This window comes from Meles meles, chromosome 7 (genome assembly GCF_922984935.1).
Source record: "Meles meles chromosome 7, mMelMel3.1 paternal haplotype, whole genome shotgun sequence".
Taxonomy (NCBI): domain Eukaryota; kingdom Metazoa; phylum Chordata; class Mammalia; order Carnivora; family Mustelidae; genus Meles; species Meles meles.
Genome location: NC_060072.1, coordinates 107,887,142 through 107,909,284, shown reverse-complemented (window position 1 = coordinate 107,909,284; position 22,143 = coordinate 107,887,142). Strand labels below are relative to the sequence as shown.

The 22,143-nt window shown below is 40.7% G+C and overlaps 1 protein-coding gene across 5 annotated transcripts in view; it reads right to left on the bottom strand.

The window, feature by feature from the left end:
- Positions 1-21,793, bottom strand: part of PARP11 (poly(ADP-ribose) polymerase family member 11) — a 41,953-nt gene extending 20,160 nt beyond the window's left edge. For 3 of the 5 annotated variants that reach the window (XM_046013871.1, XM_046013873.1, XM_046013870.1), the window contains exon 1: positions 21,605-21,793. Coding sequence is in view for 1 of the 5 variants with exons in the window: in XM_046013870.1 (XP_045869826.1) it covers positions 21,605-21,622 (18 nt within the window). In the remaining 4 variants the exon portion in view is untranslated. Of the gene's footprint in view, positions 1-18,351; positions 18,519-21,604 lie in introns of those variants that run through there. The other 2 variants (XM_046013872.1, XM_046013874.1) reach the window with 1 other exon arrangement.
- Between the last annotated feature and the right edge of the window lie 350 nt (positions 21,794-22,143).

Genomic DNA, 22,143 nt, shown 5'->3' with positions numbered 1-22,143 from the left:
TTTTTGCTGCACTTTACTCTACACTCCAAGCTCCTGAGCCTTCATGCAACTGCCCTTCTGGGACAAACCAGCACCAGCGACAGTATGGCAAGACCCTCCCCCAGAGGACCAACATAGGTCTGTGTCACACCGGATCCCTAAAGCTTGGAGTTTTAAAACTCAGCTGGCGTCCCTGAGATACAGACAGGTGCACTGTGTAGCCATGTGGGCAGATTGACCGGACACAACAGGGTGAAGGCAGGGATGTGAGGGACACCTGGGACACAGGAGGAGAGACTGCAGGCTCTTCTGAGAGGGCTTTCCAGACAGCTGCAGGCACAAATTCCCCTCTCCCGGGGCAAGGGTGAGGACTGGCACAATTTCCCCTCCCCACCCCTAAGCATAAACTAACCTTGGTAAGCAGCACAGCACCAAAAGTGACAGCCTAAACTGTCTACACCAAGCCCTGCTCCCCTGCACCTGCAGGTGCTTCTTTACTAGGGCAAGTGTGCTTGCAAGCCAAAGCAGTGGGCCCCTCCCCAGGAAGACCAGCAGAAACTCCCACAGCCACCAAGTCTCCTGACCACTGAGCATTGTAAAGCTCCAGCTCTGGAAGAAATAGGGTCTGGCCTCTTTTAACGAGCAGACCGGAGCATGCCTAGTTAAAACTTGTCACACACCGACAAGGTCCAAACACTGCCCACTGCAGGCAAGGAGAGCCTCTGCAGACAACTGGCCTGAAGGATAGAACTGCCAAAATACAGCAGCAGAGTGCACGCAGCACACACCAGACACTCCCTGAAGCACCAGGCCCTGGACGCTATTCGATTTCTTCTCCATAAAGCTATTACTCTCAGGAACAGGAAACATAACAGGCTTTCCTGACACACAGAAGAAGACAGAGACCTAGACAAAATGCCAAGATGGAGGAATTCATCTCAAAAGAAAGAACATGGCCAGTCACGGTCAGTGATCTAATTGAAACAGATATAAGTAAAATGCCTGATCCAGAATTTAAAGCAACAATCATACGGATACAAGCTGGGCTTGAGAAAAGCACAGAAGACACCAGGGAGTCCCTTACTGCACAGATAAAAGACCTAAAAACTAGTTAGGCCAAAATTAAAAAAAAAAATACTACAACTGAGATGAGAAACTGACTGGATATAATAGCCACAAGGATGGAAGAAGCAGAGGAATGAATAAGTGATATAGAAGATAAAATTATGGAAAATAATGAAGCTGAAAAGAAGAGGGAAAGATAAATATTGGATCACAAATGTAGACTTAGGGAATTCAATGATTCCGAAGGCAGAGGCTTAACCCACTGAGCCACCCAGGCGCCCCTGATTCTATAAAGCATAGTAACATTTGTATCACAGGACTCATAGAAAAAGAGAGAGAAAAGGGGGCAGAAGTTTTATTTGAGCAAATTATAGCCAAAAACTTCCCTAATCTGGGGGAGGGGGGGATGGAATATAAATCCAGGAGGCACAGAGAATTCCCATCAAAATCAACAACAGGTCAACACCAAGACATACTGTAAAACTTGCAAAATATAGAAATAAGGAAAAAAATCCTAAAACCATCAAGAGAAAAGAAATCTCTAACTTACAAGGGTAAACAAATGAAGTTAGGTACAGACCTCTCCACACTTGGCAGGACATAAAAGAGTAGCATGACATATTCAACATGCTGAATGGGAAAAATATGCAGCTAAGAATACTCTATCCAGCAAGGCTGTCATTCAGAAAAGAAGGAGAGATGGAGTTTCTCAGACAAACAAAAACTAAAGGAATCTGTGACCACTAAACCAGTCCTGCAAGAAATATTAAAGGGCACTCTTTGAGGTGGGGTGGGGGGGGGAGGCTGGGGACCAAAAGCAACAGACTAGAAAGAAACAGAGAACATCACCAGAAACAACAACTTTACAGGTAACACAATGGTACTAAATTCATAACTTTCAATAATCACTCTGAAAGTAAATGGACTGCTTCAATAAAAAGACATAGGGTGGGGCATCTGGGTAGCTCAGTCGTTAAGCATCTGCCTTCGGCTCAAGTCAAGATTCCAGGGTTCTGGGATCAAGCCCCACATGGGGCTCCCAGCTCAGTGGGAGGCCTGTTTCTCCCTCTCCCACTCCCTATGCTTGTGTTCCCTCTCTCACCATCTCTTTCTCTGTGTCAAATAAATAAATAAAAATTTTTAAAAATATTATTTATTTATTTATTTGACAGACAGAGGTCACAAGTAGGCAGAGAGGCAGGCAGAGAGAGACGGGGGAAGCAGGTTCCCTGCTAAGCAGAGAGGGGACTGACCTAAGCTGAAGGCAGAGGCTTTAACCCACTGACCCAGCCAAGTACCCCAATATAATCTTAAAAAAAAGACATAGGGTTTTGGAATGGATAAAAAAACAAGACCAAACTATATGCTGCCTACAAGAGACTCATTTTAGACCTAAAGACACCTGTAGATTGAAAGTGAGGGATGGCAAACCATTTATCATGCTAATGCACATCAAAAGAAAGCCAGAGTAGCCATTCTTATTTAAGACAAACTAGATTTTAAAACAAAGACTGTAACAAGAGATGAAGAAGGGCACTATATCATAACAAAGGGGTTCATCCAACAAGAAAATCTAACAATAATAAACATTTATGTCCACAAATTGGGAACCCCCCCAATACATATAACAGTAACAAACATAAAGGAACTCATTAGTAATAATATAATAATAACAGGGGACTTTAACACCCCACTTACAACAGTGGACAGATCATCTAAGCAGAAAATCAATAAGGAAACAATGGTTTCGAATGACACACTGGACCAGATGGACTTCATTCCATCCTAAAGCAGCAGCATACATATTCTTTTCAAGTGCACATGGGATACTCTCCAGAACAGATCACATACGGGTCACAAATCAGGCCTTAACAAGTACAAAAAGATTGAGATCAGGGCACCTAGGTGGCTCAGTGGGTTAAGCCTCTGCCTTCAGCTCAGGTCATGATCTCAGGGTCCTGGGATCGAGCCCCGCATCGGGCTTTCTGCTCAGCAGGGTGCCTGCTTCCCCCCTCTTTCTCTGCCTGCCTCTCTGCCTACTTGTGATCTCTCTCTCTGTGTCAAATAAATACAATCCAAAAAAAAAAAAAAGAAAAAAAGATTGAGGTCATACCATGATTATTTTCTGACCACAATGCTATGAAACTTGAAATCAACCATAAGAAAAAATTTGGAAAGACCACAAATACATGGAAGTTAAACAACATGCTACTAAAGAATGAGTGGGTCAACCAGGAAATTAAAGAAGAAATTTAAAAATACCTGGAAACAAGTGAAAATGAAAACACAACAGTCCAAAACCTTTGGGATGTGGCAAAAGTGGTCATAAGGGTAAAGTACATAGGAATACAGGCCTTTCTCAAGAAGCAGGAAAAGTATCAAATACACAACATAACCTTATACTCAAAGGAGCTAGAAAAGGAGCAGCATATAAAACTTAAAGCCAGAAGAAGGGATATAATAAAGACTAGAGAAGAAATAAACAATATAGAAACAAACAAAAAAACAGCAGTATAGATCAATGAGACAAGAAGCTTGTTCTTTGAAAGAATCAATGAAATTTATATACTCCTAGCCAGACTTATCAAAAGGAAAAGAGGAAGGACCCAAATAAATAAAATAATGAATGAGAAGAGAGATCACAACCAACACCACAGAATGTAAATGATAATAAGAGAATATTATGAAAAAAAAACACACTTGGCAATCTGGAAGAAATGGATAAATTCCTAGAAACTTACAAACTACCAAAACTGAAACAGAAAGGAATAGAAAATTTGAACAAACCAATAACTAGCAAAGATATTGAATCATTAATCAAAAAGTTCCCAAGAAAGAAAAGTCTAGGGCCAGATGGCTCTCAGGGGAATTCTACCAAACACTTGAGTTAATACCTATACTTCTCAAACTGTTCCAAAAAACAGAAATGGAAGGGAAACTTCCAAACTCAGTCTATGAGGCCAGCATTACCTTGATTCCAAAACCAGATGAAGACATAGGGTTTTGGAATGGAACTAAAAAAAGAGAATTACAGGCCAATGTCCTTGATGACCGTGGATATAAATTTCTCAATACAATACTAGCAAATCAAATCCAACAGTATATTAAAAGAATTATTCACCATAATGAAGTAGGATTTATTCCTGGGCTGCAAGTATGGTTCAATATCCACAAATCAGTCAATGTGATACACCACATTAATAACATAAACGATAGGAACATTATGATCCTTTCAATAGATGCAGATAAAGCATCTGACAAAGTACAGCATCCGTTCTCGATAAAAACCCTCAACAAAGCAGGGATAGAGGGAACATACTTTGATATCATAAAGGCCATACATGAAAGACCCACAGTTAATATCATCAATGGGGAAAAACTGAGAACTTTTTCTCTATGGTCAGAAATAAGACAGGGATGTTCACTCTCAACACTGTTAGCTTAACATGGTACTAGAAGTCCTAGCCTCAGCAATCAGACAACAAAAAGAAATAAAAGGCATCCAAATCAGCAAGGAAGAAGTCAAATTTTCACTATTCACAGATGACATGATACTGTATGTAGAAAACCCAAAGGACCCCAACAAAAAGTTGCCAGAACTGATACACGAATTCAGTAAAGTTTCAGGACACAAAATCAATGAAATCTGTTATATTTTTATACATCAATAATGAAGCAGCAGAAAAAGGAATCAAGGAATTAATCACATTTACTGCACCAAATACCATAAGATACCTAGGAATAAATCAAACCAAAGGGGTGAAAGAACTGTACTGTGAAAACAATAGAATGCTTATAAAAGGCATTGAAGATAACACAAAGAAATGGAAGAACATTCCATGCTCATGGACGGGAAGAACAAATAGAGTGCTAAAATATTTATACTACTCAAAGCAATCTACACATTTAATGCAATCCCTATCAAAATACCACCAGTAGTTTTCACAGAGTCAGAACAAACAATTATAAAACTTGCATGGAACCACAAAGACTCCACATAGCCATAGCTATCCTGAGAAAGAAAAAGCAAAGCTGGAGGCATTACAATTCTGGACTTCAAGTTATATTACAAAACTGTAGTCATCAAAGATAGTATGGTACTGGCACAGAAACAGACACACAGATCAATGGAACAGGATAGAACACCCAGAAACAGACCTTCAACTCTATGGTCAACTAATCTTTGACAAAGCAAGAAAGAATAATATCTAATGGAAAAAAATACAAAGTCTCTTCAACAAATGATTTTGGAAAACTTGAAAGTCACATGCAGAAGAATGAAAGTGGACCACCTTCTTACACAATATACACAAATAAATTCAACTAGACATGTTCTCAGAGGCAAGGGAAACAAAAGAAAAAATGAACCATTGGGACTTCATCAAGGTAAACATCTTCTGCACAGCAAAAGACACAACCAATAAAACTAAAAGGCAACCTATGGAATGGGAAAAGATAATACCTGATAAAGGGTTAGTACCCAAACTCTATAAAGAAGTTATCAAACTCAACACCCCAAAAAACAAATAATCTGGTTAAGAAATGGCAGAAGACATGAACAGACATTTTTCCAAAGACATTCAGATGGCTAATAGACACATGAAAAGATGCTCCACATCACTCATCATCAGGGAAGTACAAATCAAAACCATGAATGTCAGGATGGCTAAAATTAACAAGACAGGAAACACCAGACGTTGGTGAGGATGTGAAGAAAGGGGAAACCTCTCACACTGTTGGTGGGAATGCAAACAGGTACAGCCACTCTGAAGAACAGTATGGAGGTTCCTTAAAAAGTTAAAAATAATACACACACACACACACACACACACACACATATATGATATGCACAATGGAATATTATTCATCCATAAAAAGAATAAAATCTTGTCATGTGCAATGATGAGGATGGAGGTAGAGTGAACTATGCTAAGCAAAATATTTCAGTCAGAGAAAGACAAATACCATGTAATTTCACTCAGATGTGGAATTTAAGAAACAAAACAGATGAACATAGGGGAAAAAGAGAGAGGCAAACCATAGAGCAGACTCTTAACTATAGAGAACAAACTGAGGGTTGCTGAAGGGGAGGTAGGTAGGGGGATGGGCTAAATGGATGATGGGTATTAAGGAGGGCACTTGTTGCAATGAGCACTGGGTATTAGATGTAAGTGATGAATCACTAAATTTTACTCCTGAAACTAATATTACACTATATGTTAACTAACTAGAATTTTTTAAAAAACTTGAAACAAAACAAAAAACAGAATCATAGAGTCAGCAGTAGAAAGAAGATTAAAGAAATACCCAAGGATTCTTGAGTGTCACTTCTTCATTAAACTGCCAACCCCCATGGCCTCATTTTCATATACAGACAGTTGCACCTTCTCTCTTGTTGCCAAAGCTTACTTTGGTTGTTTTGCTTCATATATACTATGGCTCCTTCCAAAGACTTAGTTCATAAGACTAAGTCTTATGGTTTTCTATACTGAGCTTCCCCTCCAAAGGAAGAGCTATTCTGTATAATAAGGCTCAAAGAGTAAGTCAAGTTTAAATTAGTAACTTTAAAATGCAATGGATCTAGATTAGAACACATTCATAGGCAATAAAAGGAATGTGCACAAGTTGTCTATCATAGAGTAGATAGTTAATACATGCTAACTTAATTAGTATAGCCACCATGCCAATTTTCAGCTTTTAATTGGCAGAACTGATACTTCCTGCACACCAGGTTATGAAGAAAAAAGGTAGTATAAAGTGAAAAGGCATTTTGTAAATTTTCAAGTGCAGTGGTACACTGGTGGAATCCATCTATAATGCAGCCTATTCCAAAGACAGTATTTATGGGGCCTGGGAACAGCCAACCTGGATCATCAAATAGAAAGGCTATGTGGAAAATGAGTTTAAAGTCAAAACCCCAGTGTACACAAGAAAAATAATGTCACCTTCCAGACTGGTTAAAAGCTTTCTGATAAGTTATCCAAAGCCTGCTATTAATATATTAAAAACAGGGAGGAACTTTTGGAATAAAAGAGTAAGGAGCTCAATGGACCTTCTCCCCACCAAAACCACATTCTAATTGGTGAACATTATTTTAAAAAACATCATCAAAATCATCATCAATCATCATTAAAAAAATATATATATATATATGTATATATATATATATAGTCTCTATAAATTGTCCTAAGGGCATACAGCAAATAGACAAACATTTAATCAAGAAAATCTACTAAATCCCAGAAGAGGCAAGAGTCTGTGGCATTTGACTAAGATATAGTCCATTACCCCCATTTCACCAATGCTATGTTACAGAAGATCTATCTCAGTCATGTGTAGACAGGGGCTCCCTTTCCCTCCATCTCCTAGTCCTGGGCTAGTTTCATCCTGGAAGGGGCAGGTTGCTAGTGTTTCTCATCTTCTTCAGCCTAGAGGTATAGGTCTATTCTGAGCAGGCAACAGTGGAGACTGACCTCGTGGCTCCTCCACCCGGTCCCAGTTCATTTGGTGGAAATTCTACTCCAGGCCCAGTAGGTTAAGAATTCTGAGTCCTGATTGCTATCAACCTAGTTTGCTCATAAGATAGAGGTTCCATGCTAAGAGGAGGAATTCAAGGAGATCAGGGATGCCAATACCCCTTCTATCCAAAATCCAGGTATCACTGTGGGAAAAGTCAGCTCCCACCCCAAACCTCAGGTGCAGCAGTACAAGGATTCTACTGAGGGAAAAGGCTTACCATAAGGACAAAGAGCTCCACATCTCTGTCTGAAGGGACTGACTTTATTTGGAACAGAAAGTAGAGAACCTCATACCTAAGAACACTATTGGGAAAAAAAAAAAATGGAAATCTCAAGGAAAAACAACTAAGAAGCCCAAAGCCCTAATACAAGCCAAATGGTAGAGAATACAGAAATTTAATACAGAGAACCAGGAATAACCAAGGAAAGCCCTCCTGGAATTACAATGAACCATGAAAGTCAGGAAGGCTGTGTACAAGCACCAGGTTGTATCCACAAAAGAATGATCAGAGCAGGGCATGGGACAGACTTGGCAACATTTCCTAAACTGCACATAGATGGATCATCATAGGATGGAAGCCTCACTGGCACAAAGGGTTTAAACAACCTCTGAACTCATTGGGTAACTGTCCTTTCTCCACTAAAACTTACTTTCATTCATTTAAAAAAATAAATAAATAAATTAGTTACCTATATGTTTGTGGGTCTATTCCTGGATTTGTTCTGTTCTGATAATCATTTTCTCTATCTTGCTGCCAATTCTACACTGTTTTGATGACTGTAGTTTCACACTGAATCTTTAAATCAGGTAGTGTTAGTGCTCCAAATTTGTTCTTTTTCAGAGCTGCTTGGCTATTTGGTCCTTTCAATTTTAATTGGGATGGCATGGTGATCTAGATCATTGCCATCTCAACGATATTGAGTATTCCAACCCATAAATGAGGTATATCTCCTGACTTATTTAGGTCTTAACATTTTTCAGTAATGTTTTATAGTTTTCAATGTATAATAGATCTTGCACGTCATTTATGTAAGATCCATGCCCAAGTAGTCCATATTTCTGATATTATTGTAAATGGAACTGCATTTAAATTTCAATTTCTGATTGAATGTTGCTTGTATTTAGAGATACATTATTTTTTTTGTACATGTATCCTGTACTTGACAACCTGACTAAACTCTCTTGTATGTTCTAGATTTTTGGACACTCCATCGGATTTTCTAAGTAGGCATTTTATGTATAGATAAATATAGACTCACTTCTAGCACATAGATGCCCGTTATTTCTTTTTCATGCCTTCTTTTTCTTGCCTTAGTGCACTGATTATCATCTGAAGTACAATGTCAAATAAAGAATGGGCATCATTTGCTGCTGATCTTAGTGAGAAAGTATTCAGTCTTTCACTCTCAAGTTTGATATTAGATATAGGTATTTTGTAGATGCCCCTTCTGTCAGGGGTCCACACAATCACCCTCGGGCTCAAAGGAGAAAGACTCACAGGACTCAGAAATTGTTCTACTCACGGTTACAGTTTATTATAGTAAAAATATACACAATGAAATAAGTCAAGGGGAAAAAGCGCATAGAGTAACATCCAGAGGAAACCATGTATAAGCTTCCAAGCATTTCCACAGGAAACAATTCTCCTAGCAACCATATGTGATCAGTTCAAAATGTTGCCAAGCAGGGATGCTCACCTGAGCCTAGGTGTCCAGGATTTTCACTAGGAGTTAGTCATTTAAGTATATGACAGTCACCCTATATGACTGACCTCAGCTGCTGAATTCCAGACCTCCAGAGAGAAAGCAGGTGTTAACCATAAATCACACTGCCAGTGTAAATTATCTGGGTAAACTGGTATAGCATAGCTCAAGATCCCAGGCATACAGATACATTCATTAGACGAACTATTCTAAGAGCTCAGTTCTCTGGAGCTAGGGAAAGGACAGCCATTGAAAAAGGCCTTTCTTGAGAATGTACATGATTTGAGTACCCTAGGTCTACTGAATTTGTTATTTTTCTGCATATCAGGTTGAGCAAGTTCCCTTCTATTCCTAGGTTGCTGAGAGTTTTTATCAGGGATACTAAATTTTGTCAAATGCTTTCCTGCATACATTGAAACGATCATAGGGTTTTTCATTTTAGTTTGTTTATATGGTGAATTACATTGATTGCTGTTCAAATATTAAACCAACCTTGCATTTTTAGGATAAACATCATCTGGTAATTATGAATTAACCTTCTTATATGTTAGACTCAATTTGCTAAAATTTTGCTTAAAATGTGTGTATCTATGTAAAAATTTGCTTAAAATGTGTACATCTATTTTATCTATGATAAAATATGTGTATCTATAGATGTGGTAACATCTATGATGTAGTAACATCTATGATGTTACCAAACATCATCTTGTACTTATAAATTAACCTTCTTATATGTTAGACTCAACTTGCTAAAGTTTTGCTTAAAATGTGTGTATCTATGTGCCTGGGAGGCTCAGTGGGTTAAACTTCTGCCTTCAGCTCAGGTCATGATCTCAGGGTCCTGGGATCAAGCCCTGCATTGGGCTCTCTGCTTAGTGCGGAGCATGCTTCCCCCTCTCTCCCTGCCTGCCTCTCTGCCTACTTGTGATCTCTGTCAAATAAATGAATAAAATCTTTTTTAAAAAATGTGGGTATCTATGTTCATTAGGAAAGGAATATTGGTCTATTGTTTCTTGTAATGTCTTTTGACTGGTTTTGGTATCAGGGTAATGATGGCTTCATAGTATGAGTTGTGAAGTATAAACTTCTCTTCAATTTTCTGAAAGCTTGTGCAGAACTAATATTGTTTCTTCCTTAAATATTTGTTAGAATTTACAGGGAAATCATCTACACCTGGAGTTTTCTTTGTGGATAACCCTTTTCCATATATGAAAACTCAACAGAGTTGGGATTATTCATGTTATTTCTTCTTGAGGGACTTTGGTAGTCTGTGTCTTAGAACATGCCCATTTCATCTAAGTGGTGGTACTGACTGACATTAAATTGTTTATAACATTCTCTTATTACCCTTTAATATCTGTAGTCATATTACTTCTCTAATTGTCAATATTATTTGTATTCTTTTTCTCCTGATCTGTCTGGTTAGAGGTTTATCAATCCTATGGATGTTCCAAAAACAGATTCTGCTTTCATCAGTTTTTTTGGTTTTCATTTCAGTGATTTCCACTTTAAATTTTATTTCCTTGCCCCTGCTTGAATTTAATTTGCTCTTCTTTTTCTAGTTTCTTAAGGAGGAAAACTATAGTCACTAATTTGTGACATTTCATTTCCAATATAGGGATCAAAGTAGCCCTAAATTTCCCCCTAAGTACTGTTATAGCAGATACCACAAATTTGATACATTGTCTTCACATTTTCTATCTCTTCGACTAATGGGTTAAAGTGGTACTTGCTTACCAAATGCTTGCAGTTTTTTTACAGGTCTTTCTTTTACTGAATTCTAATTTAATCCCATTTTGATCAGATAACATACTGTACATGACTTGAATTCTTTTAAATGTACTAAGACGGGCACCTGGGTGGCTCAGTGGGTTAAGCCGCTGCCTTCGGCTCAGGTCATGGGGTCCTAGGATCGAGTCCCGCATTGGGCTCTCTGCTCAGCAGAGAGCCTGCTGCCCTCTCTCTCTGCCTGCCTGTCTACTTGTGATCTCTCTCTGTCAAATAAATAAATAAATAAATAAAAATCTTAAATGTACTAAGACTTGTTTTACAGCCTAGAATATGGTCTATCACGTGAAATGTCCCCCATGTAGTTGGGGGAAAAAAGTGTATTCACCTGTTGTTAATTGTAATGTTCTATAAATGTGAATTAGGTCAAGTTGGTTGATAGTATTGTTTGAGTCCTCTGTATCCTTGCTCATGTGTACCTACTTATTCTAGCAATTATTTAGAGAGGAGTATTAAAATCCCAACCATAGGGGCACCTGGGTGGCTCAGTGTGTTAAGCCTCTGCCTTTGGCTCAGGTCATGATCTCAGGGTCCTGGGATCGGGCCCCACATCGGGCTTTCTGCTTGGCAGGGAGCCTGCTTCCCCCTCTCTCTCTGCCTGCCTCTCTGCCTACTTGAGATCTCTGTGTCAAATAAATAAATAAAATATTAAAAAAAATATCTCCAACCATAATGGGATTTGTCTATTTCCCCTTACAGTTCCATTAGTTTTACTTCATGTATTTTGAAGCTCTATTATAATCATGTATATAAATGTTAAGGATTGTTACTGATTAACTGAACTCTTTATCATAGGAAATGACATTCTTTATCCATGATAATATCATTATTTCTGAAATCTAATATACCACTCAAGCTTTCTCTTGACTGGTGTCAGTACCACAGCTCCCCTTCCATTTAGTTTTATCCTACGTGTGTCTTTATATTCAAAGTGTGTTTCTTGTCGACAACTTAGAATCTGGTCATACTTTTTACTCTAATCTGACAATCTGCGTTCCAATGACATGTCTGCAGCATTTACTTTGGTATGATTATTGATATGGTTAGGTTTAAGTTTATCATCTTCTTATTTGCTTTTGTTACATCTGTTCTTTGTTACCCTTTTCATCTTTTTCAATCTTCTTTTAGGATCAAATATTTTTAGGATTCCATTTTATCTGTTGGTGGATTAACTATAACTCTCTGTCTATATACACAATTTTCCTTCCCATTCACTCTAACACTCACCCTAACTTACTTTTTCTAGCTTCTGACCCAATATCTTCCACGACCATCAAAAACAAGCAAACAAACAAGAAACAGCACTTGCTAGGACTTCCGAAGAGCTTCCATGTTGCTAAACCCTATGCTCTTTTATCAGTCCTCATCTTACTTGACTGCTCAGTAACATTCCACAGTTTACCCTCTGTCCTATACTACTCGTTTCTTGATTTCCATGAAATGATACTCTCTAGATTGTCTTGGATTTTTGGCCACAAGTTCTTGATCTCCTTTGTATCTTAATGTCTATGCAGTCTGTAACTTTTCAGTTCTGTGGGCTTGTTCCTTGCCCCTTTTCTTGTCTTTTTCGGAGTCTTTGAAACATGGTCCTCAAGAATTATGACACAGAGCTCACAGGTATTTTCAAGGAGAAATTAAAGAAATTTGTTCAGATACATCTTATAAAGTTGAAATGTAAGAGAAATAATGATTTTTATGAAAACTTTAATTTCTTTAAAGTTACCAACTCACTATGTCATCATGTTCAGTCTGTGTTGATCAGTTCACATCAGCTAGTGTTCAGCAAATATGGCGGTGTAAAACCAAGAAAACTTTTCACATCATTTTCAAACAAAGCCTCAAATCAATCACTTTGTTGATTATTAACTAAAGAGGCATTCCTCAGCTAAAACAGGTAAAGATCTTGATACCGCTGAGAAACTGTCAGTCCAAATTTAATGCCCAACTTAATTGTGGGAAAAAAAAAAGCAAGCTACTGACAAAATTTCTTTATTAAATGACTCAACTGGAAGTCATACTATTAATGGCACATTATGAGAAAATTATCACATGAGTGTTTCAGCATTTACTTTGTTTCAAAATTTAACAAACTACTTGTGGAGAAACATAAATCAGTTTTCATAGCATATATACTCTGTAATGAGGCAGAAGTACTCAACAAATTTTTGTTCTGCGTATCAGTGAAAACTCACAGCACAAGGGAAGAGTTTTCATTTAGATGATGATACTTCTGTGAGCTGTGACATGGGCTGGAAAAACTCAAAACTGACAGACCACAAGCTACACAAACAAACAGCAAGAAAAGGTGTTGCTGTATCATCAAAAGGTGTTTTAAACACCTGGAACAATTACAAGTAAACAGTATGTCTCCTGATTATAACTGAATGTTGAAGGAAATAATGAAAATTAAGTATCAGCAAATCTCAACAACTCAGTATGTGCTCTCAAATGTGTGGAAAGAAATGGCAGTGTTTGCAAAATCACCCGTCGTCTACTTGAGTATCAAGGAAAAAAAGTGCTGACAAGAGTTTCCAAAAGGAAAGATTGGATAAAAATATTTCTTTATGATGCTGGTAACACTAATAGCCATTCTTGATTTCCAGAGGCCTGCTTAAGTATATAGCTAAAATATACTTAGCATCTGAAATAACCTAAATCTACTATTTCAAAGCCAAAATTCCCAATTTTTAATGAGGAGGAGAACAAGACAACCAGATTTTTCAGTCACGAAACTATGCTACAAATGGTTCGATTGCTAGGGCGTGATTCCTTCCCAGAATCTGATGGCTTTCTTCACTCATCAGAGAGTGAGACTGATTTTATTATTGTCGATATATAAAGAACCCATCCAAATGTTACAACAAAACATGAACAGATACTTTCCAGAGACTGAAGTAATCAAAGAATGACTAAGAATACATTTGCTCCTATCTTCCAAATGTTCAGGCTGGTTGAAACATTTGCTCCTACAGTTACTTAATCTTTTAAGTGTGTCAATTTGGCAACTGATTGAATGCTAGGAATAGTCTTCAGGGAGAAATCTTCTCATACTTTCTCAATATGTGTTTGATCTTGGCATTCTAAAACATCTGACAGAGCCAGCAAACACTAGTTGCAAATCTTGACAATCTATAATTATAACATGGAATTTCCTAACTTAGTAGAAATACAGGGGAAAAAAAAATCAGGGATGCCTGGGTGGTTCAGTGGGTTAAGCATCTGCCTTCAGCTCAGGTCATGATCCCAGGGTCTTGGGATTGAGCCCCACATCAAGCTCCTTGCTTAGTGGGGAGCCTGCTTCTCCCTCTTCTTCTGCCTGCTGCTCCCCCTGCTTGTGCATGTGCACGCTCTCTCTCTCTCTCTCTCTCTGTTAAATAAATATGTAATCTTTTAAAAAAAAAATTAGTGTCTGGATCTAACCTACAGCTCAAGCTCTGTCAACAAGTTAAATACATACTTTGTATGAGGCTGCAAAAATATCTTTTTCAATAATGAAAACATTAATTTTTTAAATACAACTTTCTTGTTTAAGATTGGTGATCTGCATGGGTGCTGAAAAGTCTGAGAAACACACCGTCCTAGGGGTCTCATTTACTGCATGATTTTAAAAGCCATCCACACAGACTAAGGCCAAAGCTGCCACTTCTAGCCCAGTCTCCAGACCTACCTACTCAATTGCCTCATTGACTTTATTGCTTGAATGCTTCATAGGCCCATTAAACCTATAGCAGGCCCAAAGCCAAATCTTGATCTCGGTCATATATGCCCCTTTCCCAATCTCCCCATCTCAGTGAAAATATTTCATTCCTCCCAGCAGCCCATGCCAGAAACCTAGCACCCTTCATCCAAAGTGCTGCCTGAACTCATCCACCTCGGAGTTTCTCTCCCTGCCAACACCGATTTAGTCCAGATCACCTTCATCTTTAGGCACTACAGTGCAGCTCCCTAAGTGGTCTTACAACAGCCTTTCCGATGGCCCTCTGTTTTAGTTTTCGATCGCTGCTGAACAAATTACCACAAACTTAGAGGCTTAAAATGCCACAAATGTATTATCTTACCCCTCTGTTGGAGTCTGACATGGAACTCACTAGGCTAAAATCACCATGGGCTTGATTCCCTTCTGGATGCTGTAAGGGGGAGTGTTTTGTTGGCCTTTCCAGGTTTTAAAAGCTACCCACATTTCTTGCCTTGTGGCCCTCTCACTTAATCTCCAAAGCCAGCACTGCTGACTATTCTTCCATAACAACATCTTTCTCTGACTCGCTTCTTTTGTCCCCTTCTTCCGCTTTTAAAGATACTTGTGATTACACTGGACCCACCTAGAAAATCCAAAGTAATCAATCTCCCAATCACAACATCAGCTGATTAGTGATCTTTTTTTTTTTAAATATTTTATTTATTTATGTGACAGACAGAGATCACAAGTAGGCAGAGAAGCAGGCAGAGAGAGAGGAGGAAGCAGGCTCCCTGCGGAGCAGAAAGCCCGATGCGGGGCTCGATCCCAGGACCCTGGGATCATGACCTGAGCCGAAGGCAGAGGCTTCAACCCACTGAGCCACCCAGGCGCCCTGATTAGCGATCTTAATCCTCCTTTGCTATGTAACCTAACATAGTCACAGTATCTGGGGCTTACAATGTGGGTATCTTTGGGAGGCCATTATTCCAGAGGCCATTATTCCACATTTCCTAATATATAACTCATTTTCTGCGCAGCAGCCAGAATGGTCTTTTTTAAAAAACACAGATATGTTCCTTCCCCTTCCTATATAAAATCTTCCAATGGCTTCCCACACTTGTGCGGATGAAGTTCAAAATCCTAAACATGTGTGACAGAGCCATGCTCAGCTAGTTCCTGCCTACCTCCTGGCCTCCTCTCCCAGTTCCCTGGGTTCCAGCCACACGTGGCTTCTCTCTGCCTCAAACACCAAGCTCCCTTCTGCCTCGGGGTCTCTACTCATGCTGTTTCTGCTGTCTAAATAGCCCTCCTCGCCTCCCATCCAACCTTTATCTGGCTAACTCTTGCTCAGTTCTTCAGATGGCTGTAAAAGAGGCTTGAATTCAGAGAGTGGACACACCTGATATCCCCGTCTAATATTAACTCCCCCTATTACACATTGTCATTGTTCTCTTTTTCTTTCAGAGGTTTTGCTGCAAGTGCAGTAAAATATTATTTGTGTAATTACTGGCTTAATGTCTGACTCCCTGCACTAGACTGCAGCACCCAAGGGCTGGGAGCTGGTCTGTTTCATTCACCACTGTAAACGCTGAGGCTTAGAACTGACCCGCTTATGGTAAGTGCTAAATAAATAGACTGGTGCTATCAGATATTATCTCAAAAGCAGATCCAACTCTTAGAAGGTGAGTTGTATAAGCCACAGACCTCAATACTCTGCGTATTTTAGACTAGGAGGATCATAATCAGCATTTCACTCACTCCATCCTTCAAACCCATTATAAAAGTCTGCCTCCGGCCTGTATCACAAACTCTAAAACTCCAGAAACCATTAGACTCGTTGCCTTGGCCTTAGGCTGCATCTCCCCTGCCCATCCCAGGGAGGCCACATCATTTCCCTACTGCTACTTGTGCACCGCACCACTAGAAAAAAGTTCTAAAAACATGGGAGCTGGTGTCACAAAAAAGTCGTGATTTTCTGCAGCTCAAGCATCCTTCTTTTCCTCTGACTCCCTGTGTCTTTCCCCACAGGCCCTTCTCTACCCACTTAAGTCCTAATATCCTAAGTCAGACTGGACAGAGTATGTGCTCTGGAGCCCAAAAGTTCTAGATTTAAAACCCGGTTCCCTCCTTATTCGAAAAGGTCACCAACCTTTTATTTAGCATCCTCCTTGAAAAAGGGAGGATAATAATTTATTAATTCCTACCTCACACAGGTATCAGATAACCTCAGTGTGGGCATGCTTTGTTGACTGCTGCCTCAGCCACCAAACAGTGGCACATCACACTACTCACAAGCTGAACTCAATCCACTACTGGAATGATTAGAAAGAATGCCAAGACACAGGTATCAGGATAAGAACCCATGACCATACGTGGATCTAAGAACACAGCTTCATAGACACTATGCCTGCTGTAGAACTTTCATTTCCAGGAACAAATTCTATCTCCACTCTCCCCCAAGCCTAAAGGATGCTGTCTGACTCAGAAGAGATATTACACAGATCTTAGTTACCATCACCCAAAAGTCCTCCATCCTCATTCTCTGAAAATGCCCATACTGACATTTGAGATTCATCAGATATGCCCTTTTCCATTTCGTTCCTTCATCCAAACTGTACTTGCCATCCTCTTTCACCTTTGGGGTCTGTGGTCATTTTGCTCCTTTGCCATTCCCTAAGGACCACTTCTATAACTCCGAGACCTAGCTCAAATGTAACTTAGGTTAGTAAACCTTCCTAGTCCCCCAAGATCCTCTGGTATCGCTTCCACTCCCCCAACTATGCTGCAAGGCCCCTAAAGGGGCAGACTCTGACTTGATCCATATTTGTAATGCCCCTCTCTAGTGTCTAGAATGTTTTATGTGATAGATACTTAGTAAATACTTGTTGAGTGGGAAAAATGAATCAGTGACTGGTTTCTCTGGTAGTGCAGTTTTGACATGCCAACTGTGAACTGTCAGAGAGACAACCAGTAGAGGTGCCCATCAGTGGGCTCAGGAATAGGACTGGAAAGATACATGTGGCAGGCATATTCACTACAGTAATACCTGAAGCCTTGGAGCTCACCAAAAAAAAAAAAAAAAAAAGTCTGAGAAAAAACAAAGGTTAACAATAGAATATTTCAGAGATAGAAATTAGTGCAATTAAGATTATGATTCAAAGATAAATCAAAAAAAGAAGAAATCCAAAGCAGTACAGTCCCGGGGCGGGGGGGGGGGGGGGGGGGGGGAAGGTCCTGAGGAACCCTTCGAGTTCATTCATGTTGCAGAAAGAAGAGGCTGGAGGCATGAAAGTCACTACCGATGTGTTGATTTGAAAGTTCTCGTTGACCTCCTAGCAAGTAAAGGTGTTGGGGCAGAGGTGGGGCTGGAGGATAGAGGTATGAATAAGAATACAAAAAGTGTAAGACTATTCTTTCAAGAAGCTTGACAGAAAAAGGAGAGCTAAGAATCATAGTGCCAAGTGAGTCTGGAAGCAGCTGTGAATATAAACATCACAAAGCAAAGATGGCTCAGCAGGCAAAGCACTGCAGCAGTACACACACATTATCACCGCTGTCACCCAGCAACAGCAGGCAGTACAACGGGACACAGGCACTCATGTAATTATGCTGCGTACTCACCTGCGAGATCCACAGAAAATCGTTCTCCCCTCCCTCAGCTAACTCCTCAGATTCTTTTAATAATATGAGTTCACATGTGGCAAGGAAGTATGGAAGAGTTCATCACTGGAAGTAAGGTCTTAATACTGTAATACATGGGCTTGTAATCTTACAGATGTTCGTCATTTTTTCAGTTTCCTTCATCAGTGCAAGAAAAGGAAACTGAAACTCCCTCATACGTAATAGTTATTATTTACTCCAATCGCAGCAAAGAAGAATAAGATGATGACACAAGAGGGCAGAGAGAGGCAGGATAAAGGCACTGGTACATACAGTCAAAGCAGTTATCACTGCTCTGATGACTTTCACACCCCTTCTATTCCTTTCTCCAGACTTTGGCACTTTTCTAAGCTGGGGACATTAGTCAAGGGCTACCTCCCCCAGGTGGATGGCAAACTGCCAAGAGCTCATATCAGAACTGAGTGTGCCTGCTGCTTCTGTCAATCAGATCTGCCTTGGCAGGGACATTATGCTTTATTTACCTCAAGCTGCCTGGTCAGTGAAAAGCTTGAGTAGATATCACTGACCTCATTACTGTGTGGAAAGATAAAATAAAATTTTGTACTGAGACAAAGTTTATAACTCCTTGGTTATCCTGTTTTAGGTTTTTCCCCCAAGGATATGTTGCAAGATCAGTGCTCATTTTCCACATTCAAACCATGTCATGGAGACTTTTCACTTGGAAGGTAATTCTGAGAATTACCATGGCCAGCATCAGTGTAACATTTTCTCAAAGCCACTTGTGAGAATACAGTATCATACAGAAGATATATTCGAATAGGAGGTCTATCTGCAGCTCATGGGTAGTACATTAAGGCCATAGACGCTATCAGAAATATACAGGGGGTAAGAAATGGCAAATAGTAATTTCAGTTGATGGGTAATGCAAAAGTCATCTGCATTTATCTTTAGGATACATTGTAGTTTTGTTTTGTTTTTAATTCCCAATATGTTTGGCTTACAGTAACATTAAAATTCTCATTCCATGAGCACAGCTGGACAAACTGTCCAGATGCCGCTTCTATTAATATAAGCTAACAGATTACTAGAGAAACAGACACACAAAATGTTGACTGTATTTTTAAAAACTAAACTGCCCCTTTTGATGGAATTAATAGCAGTAAGCATATTTGACGGAAACCAGTATCAGTAAGAAAGCACAGTCGTGGGGCGCCTGGGTGGCTCAGTGGGTTAAAGCCTCTGCCTTTCGCTCAGGTCATGATCCCAGGGTCCTGGGATCGAGCCCCGCGTTGGGCTCTCTGCTTGGCAAGAAGCCTGCTTCCTCCTCTCTCTCTCTCTCTGCCTGCCTCTCTGCCTACTTGTGATCTCTGTCAGATAGATAAAATCTTTAAAAAAAAAAAAAAGAAAGAAAGCACAGTCGCACTAAGACATAGTAGGGTGGCACAACAGGGTCGAAAGAAGAATGTGGGATTATATGTAGAAGGTTCGTCTATTAACAAAGGTCAGTGTGCTCTAGTGAAATCCAGCAAAATCGTTAGGGTGACGTCAGAGGAAACAGCATTCCTCACAAAGAAATGAGATAATGCTATATAACAAACCAAATTTATAAGACATTCACTAATGTCTTTATAATCCTACCAACATACAAATGATCCAACAGCGACTGCTAATGTCTATGTGATGGAGGAGGGATAATGAACAGCAGCAGCAAAAGACTCCCTCTAGTACTAATCCAGTCCCTTTTGCTAGTGCAACGAATATATACTGAGTGCCTACGAAGTGCCAAAATAAGGTACCAAAATAAACAAAATGGACAAAAATCCCTGCCCACAGGGAGCTTACAATATAGTGAAGAATTTGAAACATGCGACTTTGAGCAAGACATAGTTAGGCAACTAAAAAATTTGTTATGGCGAAAACCAAGACAAAAGGGAGTGTTAAATTGGAAGACACACGGGCCAATGCTCGCGCGCTCGCACACACATGGACATGTACGATAGAAAATGAAGATTGTTGATGACAGACAGCAAAAGTAAATACCAAAGCAGAGAACACATTCTCATTTAATTCCACACTATTTCTGCTAAAATCAAATACCAGCGATTACTTTCCTGTGATGCGGCCTGATATTGCAGGGTTATATGTATGAACCAAAAAGAAAAAAGATCTTAGAGGGGGACCAGTTACAGGAAGGACTAGGATGCGACCACAACGAGCAAGCAACGAGTGCAGACCAAGAGACTAGTTTCCACTGGGTAAAAACTGAAAAACATAACAGAATGAACTGATAAACACTCCAACTCATCTGGAAACAGAGTCCAGAAATGGGGGGGGGAAAAAACAAGTACTGATTACAGCAAAAGAGTACTGCGAGTATGAAAACCGGGTTGTAAGTGAATCTGGGCAGTGATCTCGGCACACGGGGTGGCTTCCCACATTCAGTCCAACCACTTCGCTGAAACGGGATTCCGCCGTTTCCCAAGTCAGCTCCTAAGGTGTACCTCTGCCATGTTACTAGGCGATTTCAACTCTAACAAGAGATGAATGGAATAGTCTGGGCAAACGGATTCCACTCTTTCGAGAGCTGCACACTGAAGAAGCGTATAAAAACAAAGCAGACAAAATACAGGCAGACACAATGCCAACACGGGAGTCAAACAAGGAGGAGGGAGACAAGACTTGCAGTTGAAAAGTTCCAGGTCATCAGTTCCGTCCACTGGGGAAAAAAAAAAAATCCAAGAACTTCACCCTCTAGAGGCTTAGAACACACACTCGCTCCCCCCAAGTGTGAAACGACCGTCCCCCAAGAAGGGAAAAGGAGCACGGATGGCTCCTCTTAGGCCCACTCGAGACACGGGGGGCGAATCCCCTCGCTTTAGGTGGATGGGACCGCCAGGTACTCCCGGGGCGCGGGCAGAGGAACCGGTCCCAAGCCCCGGAACACCGATGAGGAAGCAAAACACAAAGTTTAAAAAGACGGTGAATGGGGGCGGGGGTCCGAGGCGGAGAAACCACAGCAAGTCAAATAAATAACTGTAACAGAAAGCGATAATGCGTTGGAGAACCCACGGAGCCATCTCCACCGCTCAAAAGCCAGAGACTACAGAAGCCGCAAGGGCCAGGATCTTCGAGGCCCCGGAACTCAACACCCAGCCTGAAGCGGGCGAGGGGGAGCAGTTCCCGGGAACCCCCTCCCGCCCCTCTCTCCTCAACCCCGCCCATTGGGTCCGCCCCGTCCCGCCCGGCTACTCACCGGATTCGCTTCCCACATAACGGTGGCGAAATCGAGCGGAGAGAGCCTGGGGGAAGGGGCTAGCCGCGGGGTCGGGGTGTTGGGTTTTTTCCGAGGGTCCCCGGGAGCGAAGGGATGGAGAGGCAACCTTTATGTAGGCCTTCCTTCTACCCCGCCCTGTCACAAGCCAGCGTCTTCAGACCACCGACCCTCCCGACTTCCGCCCGAAGCTGGCCAACCAGCGGTGGCCCCGCCCCGCCCCCGGAAGCTCGTCCCGCCCCAGCCGCTCCCTTTCGGGCTGGTGGGCGGGTCATAGTGGGCGGGGCTTGTAGGTATCTTGATTGTAAGGGAGTTTAAAGGGCTTCTCCTCCACTGTACCTCTCCAGTGCTCTGTCCCCACCGTAACGCCCCCTTGCAATGGATCCTCAAGCCGTGGCTGGCTGTATTTCGTCCGGTGTTTATTGATCACTGTATAGTGAGTGTAGTGGCCAAGAGTCAGGCCTGGGAATTAATTCCAGCGGGGCCAATGGCTTTTGGGACAAACTTGACTATTTTTCAAT